The sequence below is a fragment of the Neoarius graeffei genome, chromosome 8 (genome assembly GCF_027579695.1).
Source record: "Neoarius graeffei isolate fNeoGra1 chromosome 8, fNeoGra1.pri, whole genome shotgun sequence".
Classification (NCBI taxonomy): domain Eukaryota; kingdom Metazoa; phylum Chordata; class Actinopteri; order Siluriformes; family Ariidae; genus Neoarius; species Neoarius graeffei.
This window is the reverse complement of record NC_083576.1, coordinates 57,504,138-57,529,073: the sequence shown is the minus strand read 5'-3', so window position 1 is coordinate 57,529,073 and position 24,936 is coordinate 57,504,138. Positions and strand designations below refer to the sequence as shown.

The 24,936-nt window shown below is 43.4% G+C and overlaps 1 protein-coding gene across 2 annotated transcripts in view; it reads right to left on the bottom strand.

Moving 5' to 3' along the window:
- Positions 1 to 76: 76 nt before the first annotated feature.
- Positions 77 to 24,936, bottom strand: part of slc25a51b (solute carrier family 25 member 51b) — a 25,665-nt gene continuing 805 nt past the window's right edge. The window contains exons 2-3 of one of the 2 annotated variants that reach the window (XM_060926967.1): positions 19,238 to 19,495; positions 77 to 1,439 (exon numbers count right to left, since the gene is read on the bottom strand). In XM_060926967.1, the coding sequence (XP_060782950.1) occupies positions 425 to 1,348 (924 nt within the window). In that variant the 5' untranslated portion in view covers positions 1,349 to 1,439; positions 19,238 to 19,495 and the 3' untranslated portion in view covers positions 77 to 424. The remainder of the gene's footprint in view (positions 1,440 to 19,237; positions 19,496 to 24,936) is intronic. The other variant, XM_060926966.1, reaches the window with a different exon arrangement.

Sequence of the window (24,936 nt, the reverse complement as noted above, 5' to 3'; positions counted from 1 at the left end):
TAAATGGTGAAATTTCACTCATTTAACTTCCTGCCAAAAGTATTTAATGCTGACAAGTAAAATCAAATACATGTGATATGGTCCATGCAAAAAAGAGTGTGTTTATTAGGATTAGTACAAACATGACTTTCCATACAGATGAATGCTGTTCAGTCATAACACTTAGTCTTGATTCCCATCTCTAAGCCTTATAACTTCTTCCCAATGAAGGACGTGAGTGTGTAAAACTGGGCAGTGGTTGTTTCCAGAACATCAAATATGAAACCAGAACAGAATTAGCTTGATCATAAAACACATCCCTGTTAAAACTGTAGGTGAATACAAAAGGAAGTGGCAGTGCCCTTAAGCTCCAACAGTGTGCTGTGGCAAAGAACAAATATTGTCAGCTGGGATGAGCATCCTCCACGAGCCTTCCTTTCTCTCCTCATAGTACTTTAAGCAGCAGTTCATACGTCGCATTAATGATTCCCCATGAGAGCAACGAGCGGTGGTAGTTGAGCGTCGCGCCACGGAACAGCATCGCCACACTCCCGCCCCGCTCTCTCCACACTGTCAGGAGCACCTGGCTGCAGGGCACAAATGCACCTCCGACCTGCGACTGTGCCCGGGACTTTGCCACGTTCAGCGGATAGAAGAGGACGCCAAGTGCGGCTCCCAGCAGCCCACCGCACACAAAGTCGTTCAACATGTGTCCGGCGCGGCTGTGGGCTTCAGGCAGCTGTCGCCTGAGCGGCCCGCGCAGTCCAAAGAACAGCATGTTGCTGGGCCCGTTGCGCATCAGCACAGGTATCAGGCCACGGTAGCACTCGCGCACTCCATGCTGGCGTAGTAACGTGCCAAAGGCATGTGCTGTGTTACGGAAACGCCCCGCATGCCGGTGATCCTGAAGCAGCGTCTGCACACGCTCAAACGGTGTCAGAGCTGCCTCGGCTGTGCCAGCCAGAAATGCCGCTGCGCTGCGAGTGAGGATTTCAGGAGCGCCGCAAGACCCACCATGACGTAAAAGCAGCCGTGAAAAGTCCTCATACAGGCCAAACATGAGAGCTACTGTAGTCGTTTTCTGCAACAGCGGAGGCAGCAGCCCACGGTACAGGGTCCGTAAACCTTCTCTTTGAAGCTGCCGTACTGCCTCCGTGGCTCGCATGCCATGCAGCTGTTGCCGGAACAGCACCTTCTGGATGGGGAAGGTGATCAGGATGTTGGTGAACGCAGCCACTGAGCCACACACGTAGTGTTTCCCTCGAGGTTCAAGACCCACCTCCAAGCTGTGTGCAAGGACGGGACTGCTGCACGGCTTTCCTGGAGGAGGGGGCATGGTTTGAGGTTGCAGGGAAGAGTCTGGGGCCATGATGGCAACCACCACCACCACAGGATAAATCGCACTACTTGTTGGTGTTCACTCCCATATCCACAGGAGCGCTCGTCAACAGCAGCGTGACCTGTAACACAAAGAACACCCCTCAAATAATGAGCTGGTCAAATAGAAACCCCACAGCTACATGAACATCCTTCAACAAGTTTACATCAAATTGTACAGCCATGTTCAAATAAGTGCATTTAAGTTGTAGATTTCAGACCAAGAATTTTAAGCTTGTTTGGGAGTACAGATGGTGAACAGGTGTGCAGCACGCTCCAGTACTAAAATTTGTTCAAATAGGTTTCGTTTTTACATAGGCCATTTCCGGGACTCCCTAAAAAGTGAATGACGCATGAAATGGAATGACAGCTAGTGATTTGAACAATAAATGGTCCCTTGTCATTCAGATTCTTATAAATGGAATAACGATTGAAATGTAGGTGGAATGACATGCTTTCAGCTCATGAAATGGAATGACATTGTTTCTAAGTGGAATGACATACTTTTAGGTTATCAGTGAGATCACCTTTTACAAATGGAATAACAGCGTTTCCAGGTGGAATGACATACTTTAAGCCAGGGCTTTGAACCAGAATTTTTCCTATTGGTTCGTTCCGAACAGAAACGGAATTTTAACGTTTCCGGTTTTGGGTTCCACCATTAAATAGACGTTCCCAAACCGGTTAGAACAACAACAAAAAAAAAATTTTCATTCCCGGAACGGTTAATTACATTCCCTGTCAGCTGTTTAACAAATGGCTATAAAATTATGTCTCTGTCTCATCCAGCTTAAGCCAAATGTAGGCTAATTCTATTACAACCTTCATTAAATAAGACAAGAAATAATTCAAAACAATCATTTCAAATGTTGGCGATTTGGATTCTCAGTATGTCTTCCCATCTACACAAACAGAAAAAGTGCCAAAAATGAAAAGATAATTCGTTTAGTGTGTTACCAAAGGCTAGTCAGGCCCTATAGAGGGCTACCGCATGACGTCACCGCACCGTGAGATTTTGTTAGGCGCCATATTGGAAGACCAAGTACACATCTATGACAGTACATACATAAAACAAACTACACCTGAAATGTAGCCAGGGCCGGTTCTGCCCTAATCTGGACCCGGGTGCAACATCGCGCAACCCCCCCAAAAAAAAGTCTAAATCAGGACAACCATCACATAACTATAAACATTTTAGATCAACTATTTTAACTAAATGGGCTATAATAAATAAGCCTGCAGGCAGCCACGGCGGGCTGCCTCAGAAAAGTAACCATTCAATGACGCAACTGAAAGCCTGCAGCCACGGTGGGCTGCCTTAAAAAGTAACCATTTGTCCTACCTTAAAACTCGTTTTGCATTTTCTGCCTCCTTTTTTGTATTTTCAATCCTCCGTTTATTTTCTTTCCTTTTCTGAAAACCCGATTTGTGTCCAGACATTTTGTTCTGCTACCAACGAACTAACTCGTCAGGTCTCGTCTCTCGAGCCCGCGATGATTCCCGTGGGAAGGGCAACAACTGATACATTTTTACAAACAGCCAATAGGGAGGTTGCATCGTTCAGGCTCTTCTTTGCTCAGACACTCAGTAATGCACTTACTCACCATCACGTGGAGACGTGATAGTAGTCCACCCTCCCGCTCTCTCCATTCAGTCAGCGAACGTCACACAGGAAGTGAACCCCAGCGGGTCATAGAAACTTGTGCAGGAGAAGAATGGCTTTTTTATTTGTAGGCTATGGAAACTTTGAGGAACAAAATAAAAACCGGTATTAACCGGTTACCATTATTTTTAATAAGCGTTTCTGTTCCGGAACATAAAAAAATAAGTTTCTGGTTTCGTTTCTGTTCCATGTGAAATAGAAAAAGTTCCCGGTTTTCGTTTCTTGAACCGGTTCAAAGCCCTGCTTTAAGCTAATGTTATCAGTGATATCCCCTTTTACAAATGGAATGACATACTTTGAGGCAATGTTAGTGATATCAAATTAACAAATGGAATGACATCACTGATAACATTGCCTCAAAGTATGTCATTCCACCTAGAAACCTTATCATTCCATTTGTAAAAGGTGACATGACTGACAACATTAGCTCAAAGTCAGTCAATACATATAGAAACCCTGTCACTCCATTTGTAAAAGCTGATATCCCACCAAGCACCCACTTATCTTATCCTAGGGAGGTCTCAAACTAAAGATTTCAATCGTTATTCCATTTGTAAGAATCTGAATGACAAGGGACCATTTATTGTTCAAATTTACTACCTGTCATTCCATTTCATGCGTCATTCACTTTAGGGAGTCCTCCATTTCCTTCAGAATTGTGGCTGAATTGTGGAATTTCATAATCACTGCTGCTGTACGTCAGAGATCGAAACGGGAATTTGGGAGCACTGGTCCATTTGGACCAGCGCCTCCCAGAGGTACTGGTCCGAATGGAGTAGCACTGGTCTGTATTTATAATTACTAGGGCTGTCGAAGTTGACGCGATAACACATTAACACGATCTCAATTTATCGCAATTTTAAAAAAAAAGTGCCGTTAACGCAAATTCTAATTTGGCCCTGCGAGTCACCCGTAGTTCCTGTTGAGGCTTGTTGCATGCTGCGTCAATAAGAGCAAGTGTGAGTGATGGAGAAAGGTTTGCTAAACAGGAAGTTTCATTTCAAAAGAAGTGTGATTGAGTTGGTTTTGGTATGCACTTTGCAGTTCTAAAATACTTTTGTAAAGTGAGATGTCAGTATGCTGTAGCACTGGGATAGGACACTAAATGTCTTTATTGAAGTCCAGCTGCGATTTATTTTTGTTTGCACAGCACTGGGAGTCCTATAGGCTGGGACTGAATACAACTCCAGCACAATTGAAGTTTTATTTCATTTATTTTATCACACATGTCTGAACTGAGACACAGTAGTATGTGACTACATGTTTTATATTTGAGACTACAGCTCCCTAATCCATCACAAAATCCAATTTTGTGTTTTGTATGTTCAGTACTGCCTAGCATGTGAGTGAATAAACTCCCTTACGGTACCATTTTCTCTTGTCCCAGCAGTTTTTAACAAGTACTTTTAGTATAAAATGTGTTCACCATTTTAATTGTAACATTTCAATTTAAAAGCCTTATTCATTTACATAGATTTAAAAAAAAAAAAAAAATTCGATTAATCGCAATTAACTATGAAATTGAGATTAATCGCGATTAAATGTAATTGTTTGACAGCCCTAATAATTACAAATTTCAAGCCAATTTTACATACATTTATTCATATAACACAACCATATTATACATGAGTGATCAATTTCAACTGGCTATAAACTTCCTCAGTCATCTCATTATCATCACAATCTTCGAAACCCTCATCATCATCTATCAGGTCATACACCACATCATGCTGCGCCTCCTCGTCATCTTCATCTTCCACCTCCTCATTCTGTCTCTCCTGGGGCTCTACATCTCCTGCCACATACTCCCTCTCATCACCCGCAGGCTGAGCAATCGCATGCTCTAATTGGCTACTCTAATACTAGGATATCAGCTTATATACTGTGAGTAGAGAAAAACAAAATGGTGGCTTTGTTACCAAGTATTTAAAAGAAACCGAAATAAGGGTCACATACTTGTTGAACGATATCCGTTTGTTTTGATAGCTGTCAGAAATGTCAAGCCAAGGACTTAAACTTCGCGGGGGTCTAATCTATCAGACCAATAGCAGTTCAAGTTACATTTGTCTTCACGGGCAGCAATGAAAATGAACAGGAAGAAACGAAACTTTGCGCAGCCATGCTGCATGTAGCGGTGTATACTGCGCACGTAAACAATATGGTGGCGCCCGTGTCTATGCCAACTTGACAAATGTCTCACAAAATCTATTGAAATTATAAAAACGGTAAAATAGACCAAGTTCTGCTTAAAATGGGCAAGAATCGTTGATAAACCATCGAGGCAGTGAGTAGTTTGAGATATATATATATATATATATATATAGCGCGTGGCGAGCCAGTCGCCCACTCGGTCGAGTACATGTCACTAGTCACCTGTACCCTTTCCAACTCGCATTGGTGAGTGGGCGACTGCCGGTTTCAATCCCTGTATGTATATAAAGGACAACTACATGCCCTTAGTTTAGTTGAAGTTAAACCAAGTGCATATTCTGGACCAACTTTTTTTTTTTTTTTTTAAATATGAATGTCCCTTTACACACTCATCCAGAAGGGTAATTTTGCACAAGGCCATCCATCTACAGCAGGAAAAAAAAAAAAATAAAACGTGTCTGGAAAAATCCCAAGGGAGTCTGGAGCCAGATTCATGACGTCACCTGCGGAAGCGCCAGCAGGCTGCACGAGCTTTGCAGTTTCAGTGCACAGCCTGTGTAGACCAAGCGCTCCCATTTCTCTCTCATTGTCCAGACTTTTGGGAAGCGATGAGTACTAATCTCATCAAGATTGGTGTTGCTACACCCTCCTATGGTACATCTGTTAACCATTTTAATAAATTACGTGATAACGTTGAAGAAATTTGCAGAAAACCACCAGGTTGTTTTCTCAAACAAACCAGCGCTGACGTAGGATTCAGAGGGAGGCGTCCCGCAGGCGTCCTGGGAAATCCAAATGCCAAGTTTTTTCAGAGGTGGATCAATTCGCCTCAAATGGCTCGATTTCAACTGAATTTCTGGTATTGTGCAAGGTTTTTAAAAAAAAAAAAAAAAAGTGCAAAATGACAGATATTTGACCAAAGTTTAATACTGAAAACACATGGAAACCACACGACACCCCACCCACAACATGCAAAATCTCATTCAAAACATTTTTATATTAAAAAAAATAAAAAAACACACACCCAATCATTTAAGTACTTTTGAGTCCAACATGAAGATTCTGGGGGGGGGGGGACAACACACCAAAAACCTGAACTGGCTGTTTCATGGGCAACTAGGAAAGCACTGAGCACAGACCTCTGCCAAGAATCCTTTTTTAAAAAAATAAATAAATAAATAAATCCAGGATCCAGAAGGTTATCTGGATCACCACCAAAATTTAACGGATTGTTACTTGTGCCCAGTCACACCTCTGGAAAAAATTTCAGGGCAATCCGTTCATAACTTTTTCCATAATGTTACTATCAGACAAACCAACAAAAAACTAACAAACCAACACTACCGAAAACAACCTCCTTGGCGGAGGCAACAATAATGGCATCAAACCTGAAATGTTTATTTACTTACCTGCTAATACAGCAGGAGGTTTGGGTTTTTTTTTTTTTAATTCTCTCAACCAAGTAACCTAGGAGCCATACATTTTGTACATGGATTGTATTTGTATTGAGAATCATTACCATAGTTTGGTGAAAATGTTATGGTTGTTAGAAGGGAATAAAAAAAAAAAAAAAAAAACCCATTCCCCTGCATACTGGCACGGAGATGGGTTTTTCCATTTGGACAATATTGCACAACACAACATTGTTTGGCAGGACTTCCTTGAATCTGAATCTTTTTTGGGGGGGGAGGGAGGGAGATGGATTGCATACAACTGAACTACATGGCCTTTAGTTTCATGTGCACTTCACACAGCGCAGTCTTCCCTTTACCTTCCAGCAACTGTGTTACTTCAGGTCGGTCTCTAACCAGTACTGGTGTTGCGGTTGAGTCCCAAAAACAACTTTTGAGACAGTCAACATCAAATTAGTGAGTGAGCTAATTGTGGCAGCGGGGTGTGGCCAAGCATCAATTTGTGAACAGAAGACGGGGCCAGGGAAGGCAAGCGGCAAAGTCAGTACACCGGTCATCAATGTTGTTGTATGCGTTTTGCAGCAAGGATGGATGGGGGCCAAAAAAAAGTTATCATTTCCCACCTACTGTGGGTCAGTATTCCACCCATGTCAGGGACTTACTACACCAATGTAGAAGTAGGATAGAGAACAAAAACTGGACTTAAAGTTCCAGAAAGTAACGTACAACACTGCTATGCAGAGATGGGGTGTGGTTAGCAACCATTTCACCTTGATTGTTAGCAAGCAACTAATTTAAAAAAACAAAAAACAAAAACCCACCCACATTAATGTGGACGGTGAAGCTTTGTAACAGGATGTACAGGCCTAAAGGATTAAAAACGCACCGTGTTCATCCCTTTAGAGAGAAATGAAGAAAGGGGTCACTTAGCACTAAACCATGAGGATACAGGAAACCACTGACTAGATGCTTAAAAGGAGAGAGAGGGAAAAAAAAAATAAATCCACCCTAATGTTTTGAAATGGGTGCCTTTAGGTTTTTTTTTTGACACCAGTCAATCAACACTTAGGGTGAAATCTTCTTACAGTCATGTTCTATTACGATATCATCTGCAGAGCACGACAGACCCTTCTCTTCCCTGTTTAAGACACTGAAGAGCCATCACGGATGGTAGATTTTCACTTAACACAAATCCTGAACTTGTATCAGAGTTCAAAAATGGCTTTCACACTTAACCAAACATACTGAATTATTGGATCTACGCAATAAGCAAATAAATACTTCGCCAACATGCAGCGATGCTTTAGCAACCTTCCCATTTGCGTAGAACGGGGGGGCGGGGGGATTCTGGCAGCACCTGTTAAATACATTAGCTTGCATCAACCTTGGTGATAAGGAGTCGTTACATAACTCCAGGGTGACCATCAAGTTGACGTTCTGAACTCAGCAGCCTTCGTTTAAAATAATGAAAACTCAACCTGTTTAATGCATGTTTGGCTTTACAGATGTTCTTCCATTACACTGTGAAGCTTTTTGAGAAAAGATATGGCTCTTTATACTCTATCTACTAACGAGATTCCTGATCTTCTGTTCTTTTTGTGGTTTTATTCCGGTTCTTCCCCTCCCACTCTTTGGTGGGGTCATTTTTCACTGCTGGTAACAGTATCCCTGACCAGATCTCTTTATACCCTTCTCCAGCATGGGGAAAAAGGTCAATAATTTCAGCTTTTGGTTTTGTTGCGCAACATGACAGTACACTGCTCCAGTACTACAGCTTGATGGAAATGTAACAATATGTAACAGGGGTGTGCATAGATTCAAATACTTGTTTAAAACACTGACTAGTTAGAATACCGAAAGCACTTTACCGTAGGTGTTGAGAGCTACAGCCACCAGGATAAAACAGTTACTGAAGATGGAAAAACGAATGTCAAGTTATTTGTACAGCGCTTTTAACAATAAATATTGTCGCAAAGCAGCTTTACAGAATTTGAACAACTTCAAACATGAGCTAATTTTATCCCTAATCTATCCCCAATGAGCAAGCCTGTGGTGACGGTAGCAAGGGAAAACTCCCTCAGACGACATGAAGAAACCTCGAGAGGAACCAGACTCAAAAGGGAACCCATCCTCGTTTGGGCAAAAACAGACAGCATGACTATAACATTAACAGTTTTAACATGAAGTCAGTTTCGCTGATGTTATAAACTCTTCATTGATGGAAACTTGAGTGCAAAACTGTTCATGACAACTGCAGTCCTAAAGTTAGCAAGTCAACTGTAGTCCTCAGCCATAAAAGCATTACTGCAAGAGTCCAGAGTGTCCTCCAGGTGTGACTTTCAACTGTCCTCATGGGGCCGTCCTCCACAGGAGCGATGCGATAAAAATCCGACCAGACACAGGGCACCAGGATGGATCAAGCAGGTCTGAGGGGCAGAAGAGGCCAGCATCTCAATCCCAGGACCAACATGTAACTCAGAGGGACAGATTACATCTACTTAGGTGTTCATTATATCCCATGGCAACAATGTCCGGGGGGGGGGGGGGGGGGGGGGGAATATGTTGATAGGTTTAACAAGCGTCAGAATGTGTACTGTTATTAGGCGGACTTTCAGCAACATATTGAAAAGATGGATGTGTGACATTCTTACTTATTACAAATAGCAAATGACGGGCCTTTTTTTTTTTTAAGCAGCCATCAGTGTTGTGTAACGCATCAAGAGTGTGAAGATCTGAACTGAAAACTTATTTTTTTATAGACATGATTACAAAATTAAACATTATGAACCTTTGAAAAGCCAGTGTTCTATAAAGTTTCCATTTCTGTCCGTTGCCCCGGCCACAAACCAGCAATCATTTTCCATTCATTGGGGGGGGGGGGGGGGGGGGGGGGGGGGGGGGGGGAAGCCCTCTATCAAATTAATAAGCCAAAAATAGAGACTTAGTATTGAGTATCAGGTTAAGAATTACAGATAAAGCCTTATTGTACATCATGATTATGCACCTAGAAGGCTTCAAAGTAAGCCATCAATGAACTTGCTCCATCCTTTGTGTTTAAGCATAAAGCCAGACTTTAGCAGGTATGTTCACTTCAAATTGTGGACGCCAAGCACAACTAAGGACCGTGGTGCTCGAATGCGCTGTGTAGAAGGTGGTCAAACTTGTGTTAATTCCCTTCAAAACAGCATTACTGGTATTTATACACCTCATTTTTTCTCCATGACAAAAAAAACATTGATTTTTAGGAAGGACGCGAAGTTTCAGTGAGCCGATATGTCGCAGGCACTAGACAGCAAAGCCTTCAGCCAATTTTATTGGAAAAACAAGTCATGAGATTTAACCACCAGGTGGGAAACATTAGTTTCAATCTGATTGAACCAAACCGCGAGCGACCCAGACGCAACAAGTCACTTAATCCCCCCCCCCCCCAAAAAAAGATGCTAGTACCCATGAATTTGATGCGTTACGTTACACAACATTAAACACTTAAAGTAAAAGCTCATCACAACGCCACACAAAGTTAGATTACACAAAATGTTATTTATTCTTGAACTGACACTTGTTTTATGTAGATTAAATGTCTAAAGGCCAAACGAGAACATACTGTTCTCCTGTACAAACATATGGGGGGGTTCATCCGTGCAGCGGTACGCTGTCAAGTCTGTTGCAAATCCTACGGTTACTATTGCCGCTTTTCCACTACCAACGCGGCTGAGTTGGGCTGAGTCGAGCTGAGCGGGGCTGTTGGAGTTGCATTTCGACTACAACCACGCTGAACCGTGCTGGCTGGAAGTGGGTGGACACATTGGGTGGAGTTAGCGAAAGTGGGTGGACGTCACGTGATGTCGTGAGGCGGCGCAGTGACCGTGATCTTTTAAGCGGTAGTCTCACGACCCGGATAGTAAACAATAAACATGGAGGACATGGAGTCGTTAGTGTTGCTGGTCTTGGTGCTGTGGCTTGTTGTCACCAACAACGCCAACAGATACTGGCAAGAGCGTATAGATGAGGCGAGGCGCATAAGGCTTCAGAAATTCTCGTAATTCTTCTTCTTCCGGGTTTACGGTGTTTACAGATCCCAGCGTGCTCGCGGGGCATGTGTGGGCGTGTGAGGACACTCCTCCTCACCAATCAGTGCACAGGGGAGTGTCTCCTCACGCCCCTAGCCCCACTCGGCTCGCTTCAGCCCCACTCCAAAACCGTGCGAGTTTTGGGTGCTAAGCAGGGCTGAAGCGAGCTGAGTCGTGCTGCTCTAAGGTAGTCGAAACGCGAGCCGTGTCGGGCTGAAGCGAGCTGAAAAAGGATAGTGGAAAAGGGCCAATAGTGACTAATTTGCCACTACATTTGAATGAATGCAAGGTACCCAGCGATGGACCAGCACCCTATCCAGGTGTTTACATTCCCTAGTCATGAGACAGATGCTGTTTCCGTTGGGACCTTGACCAGGATAAGACGAATAGATTAACGAACAAAAATAGGCCAACTTGGAAATCTGTTCTGCAGATAACTACAGGACACGTTTCCATCCAGAGACCAAGGGGGTGGCAAAACCTTTGCAAAAATCATCCATTAGCACACTAAAGGGCTATGAAACGATGGTTATAGACTGTTGAGATCTAGTATTCAGTACGAGAGCACTCCATCAGGATTCCAGTTAGACTGCAAAAAAGTCTCAGTTTTATATAAAAAGACCAAAAACACACAGCATCAGTCAAAAGTTTGGACACAGATTCTAATTCAATGCTTTTTCTTTATGAATTAAAAGTCACTTCATGTCTTAAAGTAATGATGGATGTCCTCTTTTTAATTAGTTGAGCGGTTCTTGACAAAATGGATTGCTACGGTTGTGGAATAGAGCTATTTACACTAAATTGCACCAACCTGGTGAGATACCTGTTAACGGAAACGCATGCCAGGTGACTACCTCATGAAGCTGGTTAAAGCCTCACTCACAACCCACCGTAAGCGTTTGACGCGCACGGGTCGGTAGCTAGCAGCCGTGCCACAGGGTTGCGGTGAACCCGGGGGAAGTTTGGGGGAGGAGTACAGGCAAAGGACTTGTCAAGTACAGGTTGCACACCTGACTTCCTTGAGGTGTGGGAAAAATTGCACCGTTAGCCTGCGGAAAGCATGTATCTGACGCACGTGATCAGAGAGTGGAGTGTGCAAGACTTGCATTCTACCAGTTTCCTACGCCAAGAGTTCAGGCCACGCTTGTGATTGTCACATGACAATCACTCATAACGTGTGACGCAAGCCAGGAGTGGGTATAAAACCAGCGTGTCTGCAGCATTCGGCATCTGTCTTTCAACTGAACAACATTGGATATTTTGTGGGAAAATTTTAATTCAGTTTAAGGGCCCGTTTACACGAGGACGCTGTCGGGTAAAAACGACTAAATATTTTATCGGAAGTGCCTTTCGTCTACACGGGGACGGCGTTTCCGAGGCTGAAAAACGGAAAAAATTGAAAACGCCTTCCAGAGTGGATAAGTTAAAAACAGCCCCCGTTGCATATCCGTCTAAACTACCCAATACGCGAAACTCTGCTCGGATCTGCTCACGTCGGGTACGCGTTTACGTCATACATATGTCATATACTGTACATGCCAGCCCGGGAAGTAAGAAAGTAAGTAAAAAAGTAAGAGCATGTCTGATTACGTCGATCCAACGGACCTTCAAGCTGCTCTGGCAGCTTTAATAAACGTCCAGGAGTCCTTCGAACATCTATGCCGAATCTGCACATATACCGTTAATGAATAGAGGCGGGTATAGTATGCTCTTACTTTAACTTTCTTACTCACCATAGCCAGAGTAGTCAAAGTTTTCGCGGCACAGATGTGCAGATCAGACAAGACGGAAGACGTTGCGCATGCATGCAGACATAGTGGAGGTCTTTCACAGCACCGCCTGGCATGCACATCCAATTGAATTCCACACATTTATGCGTCACTGTATAGACGCAGATTTCCTCCTTGAAAACGGTCGTGTAGACGCGGAAAAAAAAAAGTGAGAACGAAAACGGACTTTTGCGTTTTTGTTTCAGACCGTCCCCGTGTAAAGTGGGCTTAAAGCTTAGAAAAATGGGACCCAAGAAGAAGCGAGCAAGTGAAGTAACCCAGCCTGAAACAGCAGAGGGGGAGGAGGAAGAATTTGATGATGGTAGCAGCACCGGTGAGCCCTGCACGGACAGGGAGAAGTATGGCTTCAAGCCGGCAGAAGGCACAGCACCCCGCCAGAGGGATTTTCACAGGTAAATACACACGCTTTAAACATTCATTTCAGTATCTAATATATGCTGATTTTCATGCATGTTTCAGCCAACAACACCCAGAAGCGAGGACATTGCAATCCCATCATCGCTGTCAGGCCATTGTGCCACACTCAGCGATAAGGACATCCTATCCCACCACTCAGGAGCTCAGAGTCAAAAGGGGTGTCCACATGGCAACTTTTACTCCGGTGTAGCACCGGGGCTGCCCCGGTAGAGCGTTCACACGGTACAAAGTTATACCGGTGTAGCCCCTGAAAGCTGCTTAAACCGGTGCAAATCTAACTCTGCTCGGGAGGTGGTTTAAGAAATTTACTCCGGAGTAAATGCTAGTTTGCGGGGCAGCACCGATATAAAATGGGACGTCTGAACGCTACAGGGGTAGACTCGCTACGCGTGAGGAGAGTTGATTACATACGGGCATTGCATAATTTGCATCCTGGTATTTTGCGCTTCCAAAATGGTGAATATCAAGAACAGAACTGCGTGTCTTCCAGTGTTGCCAGATTGGGCGGTTTTAAGTGCATTTTGGTGGATTTGAACATATTTTGGGCTGGAAAACGTCAGCAGCATCTGGCAACACTGGTGTCTTCATCCACGTTGTTTTCCCGGCACTTGGTGATGCCATGACAACCGGGAAAAGGAAGTACATTTTCACGCATGCGCATATTTCATTTCCGCATTATTACTATCGTATAGCACGGTCGCAAAAACTGCCGTGTGAACGCAAGTGGGGCTGCACCGGTGCTAACATGCTTCTCTCTAGTAAGCAGGTTTGTGACGTGTGAACGCTCCACAAAATTTACACCGGTGTAAGATATATCGCAACAAAATACATCGGTGCAGCATCGATACAAATATGTGCCATGTGAACACCCCTAAAGTGTGTTTCAGTGCTCAAACTGTTGGGCTATTTAGTTGGGATTTTTTTTTTTACAATGTAATAAACACACATTCCCTTATACGCATGTTTTATCATTTGACGTTTGCATGGCACGCCACACAGGGGTAGAAAGTGAGATGTACTTCTGTCTTGCACAGCACACAAATAGCAAGTATGGAATACTTGTGTAGTACTTCTGAGGCACGTCACTCACAGTGACCATGTCACTCATGCGCCTTACAGCCAGTCATCGCAAAAAGCCCCTACCAGCCACGTTGATGACTTGGTTCAGGCGTACAAAAGGAGTACGGGTCCTGTACATAGTGTATGCGTCCTTGACTTGCCGCAAGACCCACAGAATGTGCACGTGCAGGACCAAGTCTCCACGGGCAGTCTGCGACCTTCTATGGCGCTGAACACACGCAAGCGTCTCGCAAGTCTCAAGCACGGTTTTGCCAAATTTTTTTTTTTTTTTTTTTTACTGTGGACTGCCCGTAGGCAGCATGGTGGTGTAGTGGTTAGCGCGGTCACCTCACAGCAAGAAGGTCCGGGTTCGAGCCCCGTGGCTGGCGAGGGCCTTTCTGTGCGGAGTTTGCATGTTCTCCCCGTGGGTTTCCTCCGGGTGCTCCGGTTTCCCCCACAGTCCAAAGACATGCAGGTTAGGTTAACTGGTGACTCTAAATTGAGCGTAGGTGTGAGTGTGAGTGTGAATGGTTGTCTGTGTCTATGTGTCAGCCCTGTGATGACCTGGCGACTTGTCCAGGGTGTACCCCGCCTTTCGCCCGTAGTCAGCTGGGATAGGCTCCAGCTTGCCTGCGACCCTGTAGAACAGGATAAAGCGGCTACAGATAATGAGATGAGACTGCCCGTAGCGCAGGTTGAGAGTGAGGCTTAAGATAATGGCAATAGTGTGCAAAGCATCAGGGTAAACGAGACATTAACACACTTGTTCACCACGTAACTCCATATACATTATTTCACAGCTTTGATGTCTTCAGTCAGGCTTGTAGTACCCGAGTCCGACTCGTGCATTAACCACATTCAGACTCATAAATTGGAGATGAGGACTCAGATTCTTTTTTGGTAACATGCCATAATTTGACATTTATATCTACGTTTATTTTTGTACTAATTTCATGCAAGAGTGTCACACCTGCACATCTTGATGTGTGCGTCGGATAGACTCCCGGGCACACTCTGGACAGCATGCGTGCCAAGCAGACCCTCACCTGTACAGATATAAAAACTGCGAGAACACACTTTGCGAAGTATTGAGTTGCGTTGCTGACACTACCGAGCCTCATTTCCTTGCTCCTGATTTCCTGTTTCTCGTCTTTGATTCTGCCCAGCCTACCATAACCTGTTTATGCCTCACTCGACCTATGGCCCATTCCACGGTTTTACAACTTTGCTTGCCGTTCTGGATTGTTTACCTGTCTTCACTTGTATGAACAAAACGCACCTTCTGCACTTTCATCCGTCTCCCAACCATCTCAGGCAATACTTCGCACTCCCTGCCAAAGAGAACGCACATCCACCTGTTCAGGAACAAACTAACGTTAACGGTGCAGTTCGAACCTTGGTCTCGGACTCGATTTAATTACTCTGGACTCGAGGTTTAATGACTCGCCTACAACACCGTCTTCAGTATTGTTCAACAATAAAGAAAAACCTATGAATGAGGACGTGTCCAAACTCTTGACTGGTACTGTATGTAACAGCACAAACTTTTGAAGACATGTGCGATTTTGAAGCCATGCACGTGCAGCAGTGTCTGTCAAAAATAGACAGGACAGAATGCAGTGGAGACAGCTGCAGCTAAAGAGCACTACAGGTCAAGGCCTCAGACGGTTTCCTTCAGCAAAAAGTGACAAATTTCATTATTACACACGCAAATACACAACCAATGAATTCACGCTGCTCTATTGAGTAGTGGATTGAAAAAAAAGTCATGGAAAAAATTGCATCAGGATGCTGGAATGCATTTCATAACCAACATGCAAGTACTAGTAAGGCGTACGCTTCGTTAAAGACGACTCATCCAGTCATAATGCCCAGGGTTCATAAACGACACAGTAAACAATAAATTCTCACATGATTCATCTGAATGCCATCTTCCCATTGTTCAAGTCACTTGTGAATGATCTACCAGATTTAAGGCAAGGCGTTTTCTGAGGTAAACTATCTACAACAGGTCTTCTCTTAAAACGTAGCGAGAGGAGAAAAGGGAAAAAAAAAAAAAAAAACCAGTGCTGTGTTCACACTTATACCGGTACGATAGTGGTATAACTGTATCGATACAGAGTATACCGGTACAGTTTAGTGCATCTGTCCACACTAGCGAGAAATGTTTGCGGTTTTCTTTCACGGTAGTTGAAATACGCGCGCGCGAAATGTTTCCGTGGTTACCGAGTAACTTCCTTCCGAGAATATGGCGGATGAAACAACGCGTGTGTGCCTTTTGTTGTCAATGTACAGTCTGTATTTCTGGTGGTCATTTATTCAGTCGAATCGTATAAAACGTGCAAGGCAGTTGAGAAAGAAACAAACGAATCTCCGTTCTTCACTATTTTATTCAGCGAAGACATTGATTGAGGTGTGGGACTTTGCGCATGTGCATTATATTTGTATCGATACAGAACCGCTTCATCTGTCCACACTACAGCGAAGCGCTACAGTACCGATACGAAACCCATACATTTTTGGGGGGCTTTTTTTTAACCTTTATTGGATAGGACCATGTAGAGAGACAGGAAATGAGCAGGAGAGAGAGAGAGACAGACGGGGAGGGATCGGGAAATGACCCTGGGCCGGAATCGAACCCGGGTCCCTGGATTTATGGTATGGCGCCTTATCCACCTGAGCCACGACGCCCCCACATTTGTGGGTTTTGTACCAATACAGTTATACCGCTATAGTTGCTAGTGTGGACAGGTGTTGCGGTACGAAAGTAGTTTCGTATTGGTACAAAATCCCTAGTGTGGACAGGGTATAAGATTTTCCACTGCTTTTCTGTGCTCATGACCAAAACAATACCTGAAACCTCAACTCTGAAGAAACTCCACCCTCTTCACAGATCAGATACTGCATGCGTCAATACAATTTCACTTCTTATAAACCCCACCAATTAGAACAGCAACACATTAAAACCACATTTTCAAGAAGTAGGGTTTTATGGTCAATATACAGGTAGTCGTCGACTTACGACCGATCGACTTTACGACCGTCTGGTTATGACTGGCAAGTGTTTCCCAGCTGAGCGTACGACAGTTTCCGCCCCAGCTCCTGGCAGCGCCCAGCATCCAGCCAGTGTTGCCAGATACTGCTGACGGCTTTCAGCCCAAAATACGTTCAAAACCTGCCAAAATGCACTTAAAACCGCCCAATCTGGCAACACTGCATCCAGCCTCTATTATGTGTGCAGTGTTTCGCTGGACAAACAACGAGCGAGCTACAGCACGCATACAGCTTAACCAGATCTCGTGCTATAACGTGCGCAGCAGGTAATCAAAGTAACTTTCACTTTTCTGTTCTGTGTCCAATGTCCAAAATGAAGTTAGTTTTCAACTGTTCAGCTAAAAAAATAAACAATTGTTGAAAGGGTGCGTTTGCAATTTATTTATAATCAAAAACTGATACAGGTGGATGAAAGTGATAGTGTAATAAAAGTACTATACTAGTACTAATGAGTGATAAGAAGTCCTAGTGAATGCTTGATAAGTAGACAATAATAGATAATTAGGTGCATTTTTTGGCACTATGGCTCAAAAATACTATACCGGCAAGAAATAAAAGTTACTTTCACCCCTGAGTATGCAGTGTTTGACTTAAACCAAATAATAAGCCAAGGTAACGAAATAAAATGTTAAGATAATTCCGGCAGCACGGTGGTGTAGTGGTTAGCGCTTAGCGCTGTCGCCTCACAGCAAGAAGGTCCGGGTTCGAGCCCCGTGGCCGGCGAGAGCCTTTGTGCGGAGTTTACATGTTCTCCCTGTGTCCGCGTGGGTTTCCCTCTGGGTGCTCCGGTTTCCCCCACAGTCCAAAGACATGCAGGTTAGGTTAACTGGTGACTCTAAGGCCGAATCCCATTTCACCCCTTGGACCAACCCCTCCATTTTGCGCGTTCACGTGAAGGGGTAGGGGTATCCCAATCCCAGTTAACGCGGAGGAGTAGGGGAGGGCTTCTGTACCCCTCCAAACGGAGATTTTCCTGGAGCTGACTCCGAACGAAGGGGTTTGAGTGATTTCCCACAATGCCATGCGGATTTCAGTGAGATTTCATGCGGATTTCAGAAAGATGGCGGTTCCCGCGGCGAAAGATTGTCATAAATGTATTTTCTCCATTATTTACGTGTTTTAAGTTGTTATCCAGAGGAAACACGCCGCTTGATTCGCTTTCGAGCTGAGAATGAGCAGCGCTTTCTGAAATCCAAGCTGCTGCTAAAAAGCTTTGGGAGTGAGTATTGTTTTCGGTTGCTTGACTGCGTACGTTTTGTTCCGTTATTCTCGCTTTTATTGTTTACATGAGTGTTCTGACACCTCATCCTGTCGGATGTGGTGCACGAAGCGCCAAAGATATCCCATTCAGTGGTGTTAGTTAACAAATCACACCCTGCCAGCAGAGATTTCTGTTCTGGCTCTGACTGTAGCGGCTGGTCGCAGCCAATGACGCATTTGGTCGCGTTTTGCTAACGTAAACGCTGACGGAGGTACGCGATGACGTATGCGATCGTTGAAGGGCTATCCCAATACGTAAGGGTTGAATTTCAAGCCCTATCCCTTGTAGCTCAGTTTCAAGGGGAAGGGCCAAGGGGAAGGGGTAGAAATTAGAATTGGGCCCAAATTGAGCGTAGGTGTGAATGTGAGTGTGAATGGTTGTCTGTGTCTATGTGTCAGCCCTGTGATGACCTGGCGACTTGTCCAGGGTGTACCCCGCCTTTCGCCCGTAGTCAGCTGGGATAGGCTCCAGCTTGCCTGCGACCCTGTAGAACAGGATAAAGCGGCTAGAGAGAATAAAGAGGAGATATTTCTTCGTTTAGAAGAGTACTGGCTACTGTAGGAGAAAGATTTCATAAGCTACACACATGGAATCGGCTAAGCAGGGTTGGAGATACATTTAATGTGTTTGACAGGTCCCAAGATCTCAAGCCCTGACACGCATATCCCTTGATACATGCAAAGCAAGTCTATTATCGCCCAGTGCTTTCGTGTCGCTTACTTTTGTGTAGGTCAATAAATAACATTATCCGTGTACCACACAAACACAGGAACACCCAATTTAGAGTATAGCCTTTTATTTCTTACCCTGGCAACAGTCAACTAGTGAGTTGCCAATTTTCTTGGGTCTACTGGGCATCACTTGCATTATTTTCTGTGCATGTATACAGTATTCAGGCATGAGATTTTTCAGCTAAAAATCTGATTTAAGACTTCCCTTTCATTGTTATATTAAAATTCAAGACAAGAATATTATTTCAGATTTTTCACTCTGAGCCCTCATACCTGATACACAAATCCCATAACCGATAGTAATTGTATCCTATAACCTGTAGTACGGGCGGCACGGTCACCTCACAGCAAGAAGGTTCTGGGTCCGAGCCCAGCGGCCGGTGAGGGGCTTTCTGTGTGGAGTTTGCATGCAGTTAGGTTAATATGGGACGGCCTTGGGCTGAGGTGCTCTTGAGCGAGGCACCTCACTCCTAACTGCTCCCCGGGTGCTGTTCGTATGGCTGCCCACTGCTCTGGGTATGTGCGTGTTCACTGCAGAGAGAAATTTCACAAGTTGTGCTTTCTTTCTAATTGATAGAACAAATCAACAATTCAACAACTAATTGTATACATTTCAAATGGTTGGCAATTAATTAAGATCCACCGTTTTTAATCATTTCAACCGCACATCATACCCCGGTCCAATTGAAAGGGTCTTTCACGCACTTTTCTCTCCTATGAGAATTTTGAGAAGTTAGCAAGTATGAGCTTGATCTTCTCCTGTAGGTCATAGTGCAACTGCAGCTGTAAGGTGTTGTGGGTTGTTTTACAATCAGGGTACAAAGTTTGTGTCACGGGGTCAAAAAAAAAAAAAAAAAAAAACCGATCAAATCTGCACTTGTGGAAATTAATACACATATGAACATAGGCATGTGTAATAGTTTGTATTATAAGATTAAGTGTAGCTCTAAGCAGGGCTGGGAGAAACAAATGAAGTGATTCTCGGAGAGGACTTTTTTTTTGGACAATTCAGAATCCACTACTTCCATAGTGCTTTTAAATATAAGGCTGTAAGCTTTGTGTTAGTTGTCTCTAATATTTATATCCCGATATCTTGACCACATTTTAGGATGAAAGTAATCATTTTAGATGTGTTATTTTATATTGAAAAATTAGCTGTCTCGGAGAGGGCATTTTTTTTGACACAGTTACATACTAATTTGATCAAAATAGTCTGAAAACTTACTGGCATTCAACATTAAAACTTAACTATGTTCCCAATGGGGCGGCACGGTGGTGTAGTGGTTAGCGCTGTCGCCTCACAGCAAGAAGGTCCTGGGTTCGAGCCCCGGGGCCGGCGAGTGGAGACGAGCATAGGTGTGGATTTCTGTGCGGAGTTTGCATGTTCTCCCCGTGTCCGCGTGGGTTTCCTCCGGGTGCTCCGGTTTCCCCCACAGTCCAAAGACATGCAGGTTAGGTTACCTGGTGACTCTAAATTGACCGTAGGTGTGAATGTGAATGGTTGTCTGTGTCTATGTGTCAGCCCTGTGATGACCTGGCGACTTGTCCAGGGTGTACCCCGCCTTTCGCCCGTAGTCAGCTGGGATAGGCTCCAGCTTGCCTGCAACCCTGTAGAAGGACAAAGCGGCTACAGATAATGAGATGAGATGTTTCCAATGATATGGAACCAAATATTTGTTTTATGGTATAAAGAATGATTTAAGTGGAGCTACCTGTGGCCAAAAAGAAAAAAATTATTATATATATATATATATATATATTCTCTAAAGGACACGAGTAATTTTGCTAAATAACAGGCATGCAAACTGGTCAGGGGTGAAAAAGGTGAGAAGGATGCACGGGGACACGGCACGCGCGCAAAAGTACATTTCGTAGTCTACGTTACAAAAAAAATTGCAACCAGTGACATATTGAATTTAATACAGTACAAAATAACTTTCCATAAACATGTCTTAATAAGTTACTGTTGAGTGGCCAGTAAATTGTACCATTTATTTGTCAGTGGCCGGTAAAGTTTGATATTTTGTGAAGTTAATTTTCACCCCTGTGTACAACACAGTGGGCTATTTACAAAAAGGTATATATTACTGCCTGTGCTATCTAACAGACCTACCCCAGAGGACACACCTGGCCAATCCCTGTCTGTCAATTTTCTTAAAGACATCACCTATGTGAAATCAGGGGCGGATCTCGAAAAATATTTATGGGGTGGCAAGAGGGGGGCAGGAATTTTTGAGGGGTGGCAACGTATTACAGACATGTATATATACTGAATTTAATCACAGTTTGACGACAAATAGTATGTACACACTACAAAAGGGCACAGACTGCCATTTACAAACTCATACAGATAAACTTAATCTCATGCCTTTATTGTTCACGAAGAACACACATTCTCAGATGAGGTCTATACCGTTTCTGGACAGTTTTATACTGTATATGCAAAAGAACAGACACTAAAAAACAACAATAACAACACTGCTTCAAGTTCAGCATGATTTAAACCATTTACACCAGTGTCACATTTTATAGTTTTTTTTCCTCACGCTTTGTAAAGGCTCACCAGTGAGCAGAACATGAACTTGTCATGCCTACAACAGCTGAATGCGGCGATTTCCATGTTGCTCAGCAAAACGCTTCACAAATTTATCAAGATCTAATGCTTTTGTGCGCTTTGATTCAATGCTGAGTACAGCCAAACTTGATAGTCTCTTTTCTGTCATAGTCAACCGCAAATAAGTCTTTATGAGCCTGAGAGATGAAAAACTTCGTTCACAGGATGCACTGCTCACAGGCAAGACAACCGCTATTTTACACAACCTGAACAACTCAAAAAAAAACAACATCATCATCTTGGTATGGGTCCAAAAACAGTGAACTCCATGGGAGTGGTAGGACTCTCCTGTTCCCCCTTTTTTCTGTCTAGTACTCTCCTCGTCTGATGTAACTCATGTTTAAGATCCTCAATATTTGAATCATAAGCTTCAGCCAATAGCAATGTTTTCCTTGACAGACGGTGAAGCAATATTAACTTTTGTGGCCGACTTTACACAAAACTAATGTCAGACCTAGCTAACATTAGGCCAAAAAAAAAAAAAAAAAAAAAGTGTGTTTCAGGTAACATGAAATACTAAAATAAGGTCGGTAGGTAGGAAATTTTTTTTCTTAATTTGTTTTATTTTGTTCGAAAAAATTAACACAAACATCTTACAAAATAGTATTTTGGCACAGAATCCTTTATAACACTTATTTTATTATGATGTGTGGTTTAAATCTTTAAACGAATAAAAAAAATATCGCAAGAGTTCGAGTTATGATCTGCGGAAGCGTATTGCTGCCACACTCAAAAAAAAAAAAAAATGGCTTAGACTCAAGTAATTACGTGAAAAGATATTGTTAACAGAGTTATCACGTTTTTACAATATATTTATCATGTAATAACATATCACGTAATGTCATGATATTTTCATGTGATAATGTGAAAACACCTTATCAAGAAATAACGTGAAAATATGGTTTAACGTCCTAGGCTAGGCTACTTCCATTAAAAGCAGCCGGCCTCGCCTAGCCTACTGTAGAACTTGGGTCGAGCAAAAACACGGAGCAAAAACATGGCTGAATCCTGAATGACTCCTATTTGTATAAATAGGGGACTACATAGGCGGCAAAATGTAGTGTTTTTCCCTGCCATGGAAGTGCACTTGTATACTGAAGAGGAAGCAATTTGCATTACAGCCAGGAGGGCTGATAGAAGTGGCAAAACATTTTACTTTTTATCGTTTCTTTCACAACTTGAATGCGTTGAAACAAAAAATTATGACAAACTAACGCCGCTTACACTAAAATATCGAGGGAAATTTGTAATAAAAACTTTACGGTCGGCAATTTCGACGCGGAAATTCTCGATCGGTCGGGTTACCGGAAACACACTTTTTTTTTTGCCTTACATGTATAGTTAGCTAAATAACCTTCTCCAACCTGATTTTTATCCTCTCAAAATCAGCATCGCAACTATGCTAGCACTGTTCATTCATTATAATTTCATTTTTTGATAGATAGTTAATCAGCTTTTACCCCTTTCCTCCCGTGTCTCCTTTCCTCGCGACTCCTGGCTCCCTCGCTTCGCGCCTCTCAATTTTCTCAAACAACCAATCTCTGGCGTTATCTCGTGCTGCATTCGCCGCAGTCGGACATTGGAAATTCGCGCACGTAAATGTCAAATTGGCCGTAATTTTTCTTTGAATTCGTCGCTGCCAACTGGGGTAGCAGCAGGGGTGGCAAGGCTTTCTTTTAGAGTGGCATATGCCACCCCGGTAGATCCGCCCATGGTTATTCACCCCCGAGCGCGCTGGAAACTGTTCCATTGGTATTCAGATTCAGTCGCGAGATGAGGTTGCCAGATCTCTCTATAAAAAGGTGACTTTGCGGTCTGAATCTGTGGAATATTCGTAAGCGAGGACTGGCAACCAGCAGTGGGTTGTGCACCAGCTGATCAGAACTCCAATGGAAAAGAAGCGTGTTAGTAACTGTTTATCTTGATTGGCTGTAACCTTGTAAGTGAAATGTTTGGCAACAATAGCGTTGTAGCCTGCCTCCCCCCCAAAAAAAACTCTTCGGATCTACACGATTCACACAAGTGACCTATTTTGGGACCAAAACGGCGAATTTCGCCGAAAGGTGAGGAGTTTGCATGTGTGAAATAATGACATACATTGCCATACATTCCAGAGACTCAGATTGTTGGCGCGCCCGCGTCCAAGACACACTATTTCGAATAATGAACGCATTGTCGAGAGGGGCAGGGGCCAATATGGACGTGAGCATTTTATACCCTATTTGGAACATTTCATGGCGTATTACTTGACTTCATGGTCTCAATATCGAAAATCTTGCACAAATATGCAACTTCCAACATAATTATCTGGATATTCAACAGATTTCAGCACCGGATGAATTTGTTTTGACCGCCGCCATTTTGAATATACGCCGCCCCGTTTGTAGCGTCCCAAACGAGTAAAACCTGATCCAAGTCCTTCGCTAGGTGGCGTCTTACAGCCTATGTATGAATATTCGAAAGAGACAAGAAAACATGGATAAGAAAAAAATACATCTATTGTCATTCTTTGGCAGAAAGGGAGCACATTCACCTGAAAAAACTGATGCCCCTGATACCCAAGGTAATTAGTCATACTAGATTTACAACATCGACTACTACAACAACAGACCTACACCAAACTGAAAACAAGTTAATAAAATAAATTAATGAAATTAGAAGTAGAGATGATTAGAGACAAGCAGAATTAGACCGTCGCAGCATGCAAAACACAAACCCATTCTTGTGCTATAATTTACAAGGAGGAGATATAGATGTGATATATAGTGGCTTGTGGTTGAATTCCAAAATATTGCCACTGATTAAACACTCAATATATTTGGTTGAAGCACTGATTTGTCATCTACATTGCTTCATATGGCTTCTAATACCAAAAAAAAAAGGGGGGGGAGAAAAAAAAAAAAAAAAAACAGCCCCTGGGCTGCCCCAGCTGTTCATTGGGCTCGCTTCGCTCACTAGGTTCGCTTCAACTGAAGGATAATCACTGGGCCCCCATTGTAGAAATGGGCCCGTTTTTTCCCCAGGAGGGGCCCTGTGGGCCCCTTGACCTGCAAAACAATGAGTCTCTGACACTCACCAAAAATAACGTTATCACCAAATTTTTTTTTTGCATGGTAAATGGAGCAATCACAGGGCTACAATAAACAACCAAGTTTATTTAGTCAAGGCTTTTGATATTGAAGATCTCACATCATCTCTAGCCACTTTATCCTGTTCTACAGGGTCGCAGGCGAGCTGGAGCCTATCCCAGCTGACTACGGGCGAAAGGCGGGGTACACCCTGGACAAGTCGCCAGGTCATCACAGGGCTGACACATAGACACAGACAACCATTCACACTCACACCTACGCTCAATTTA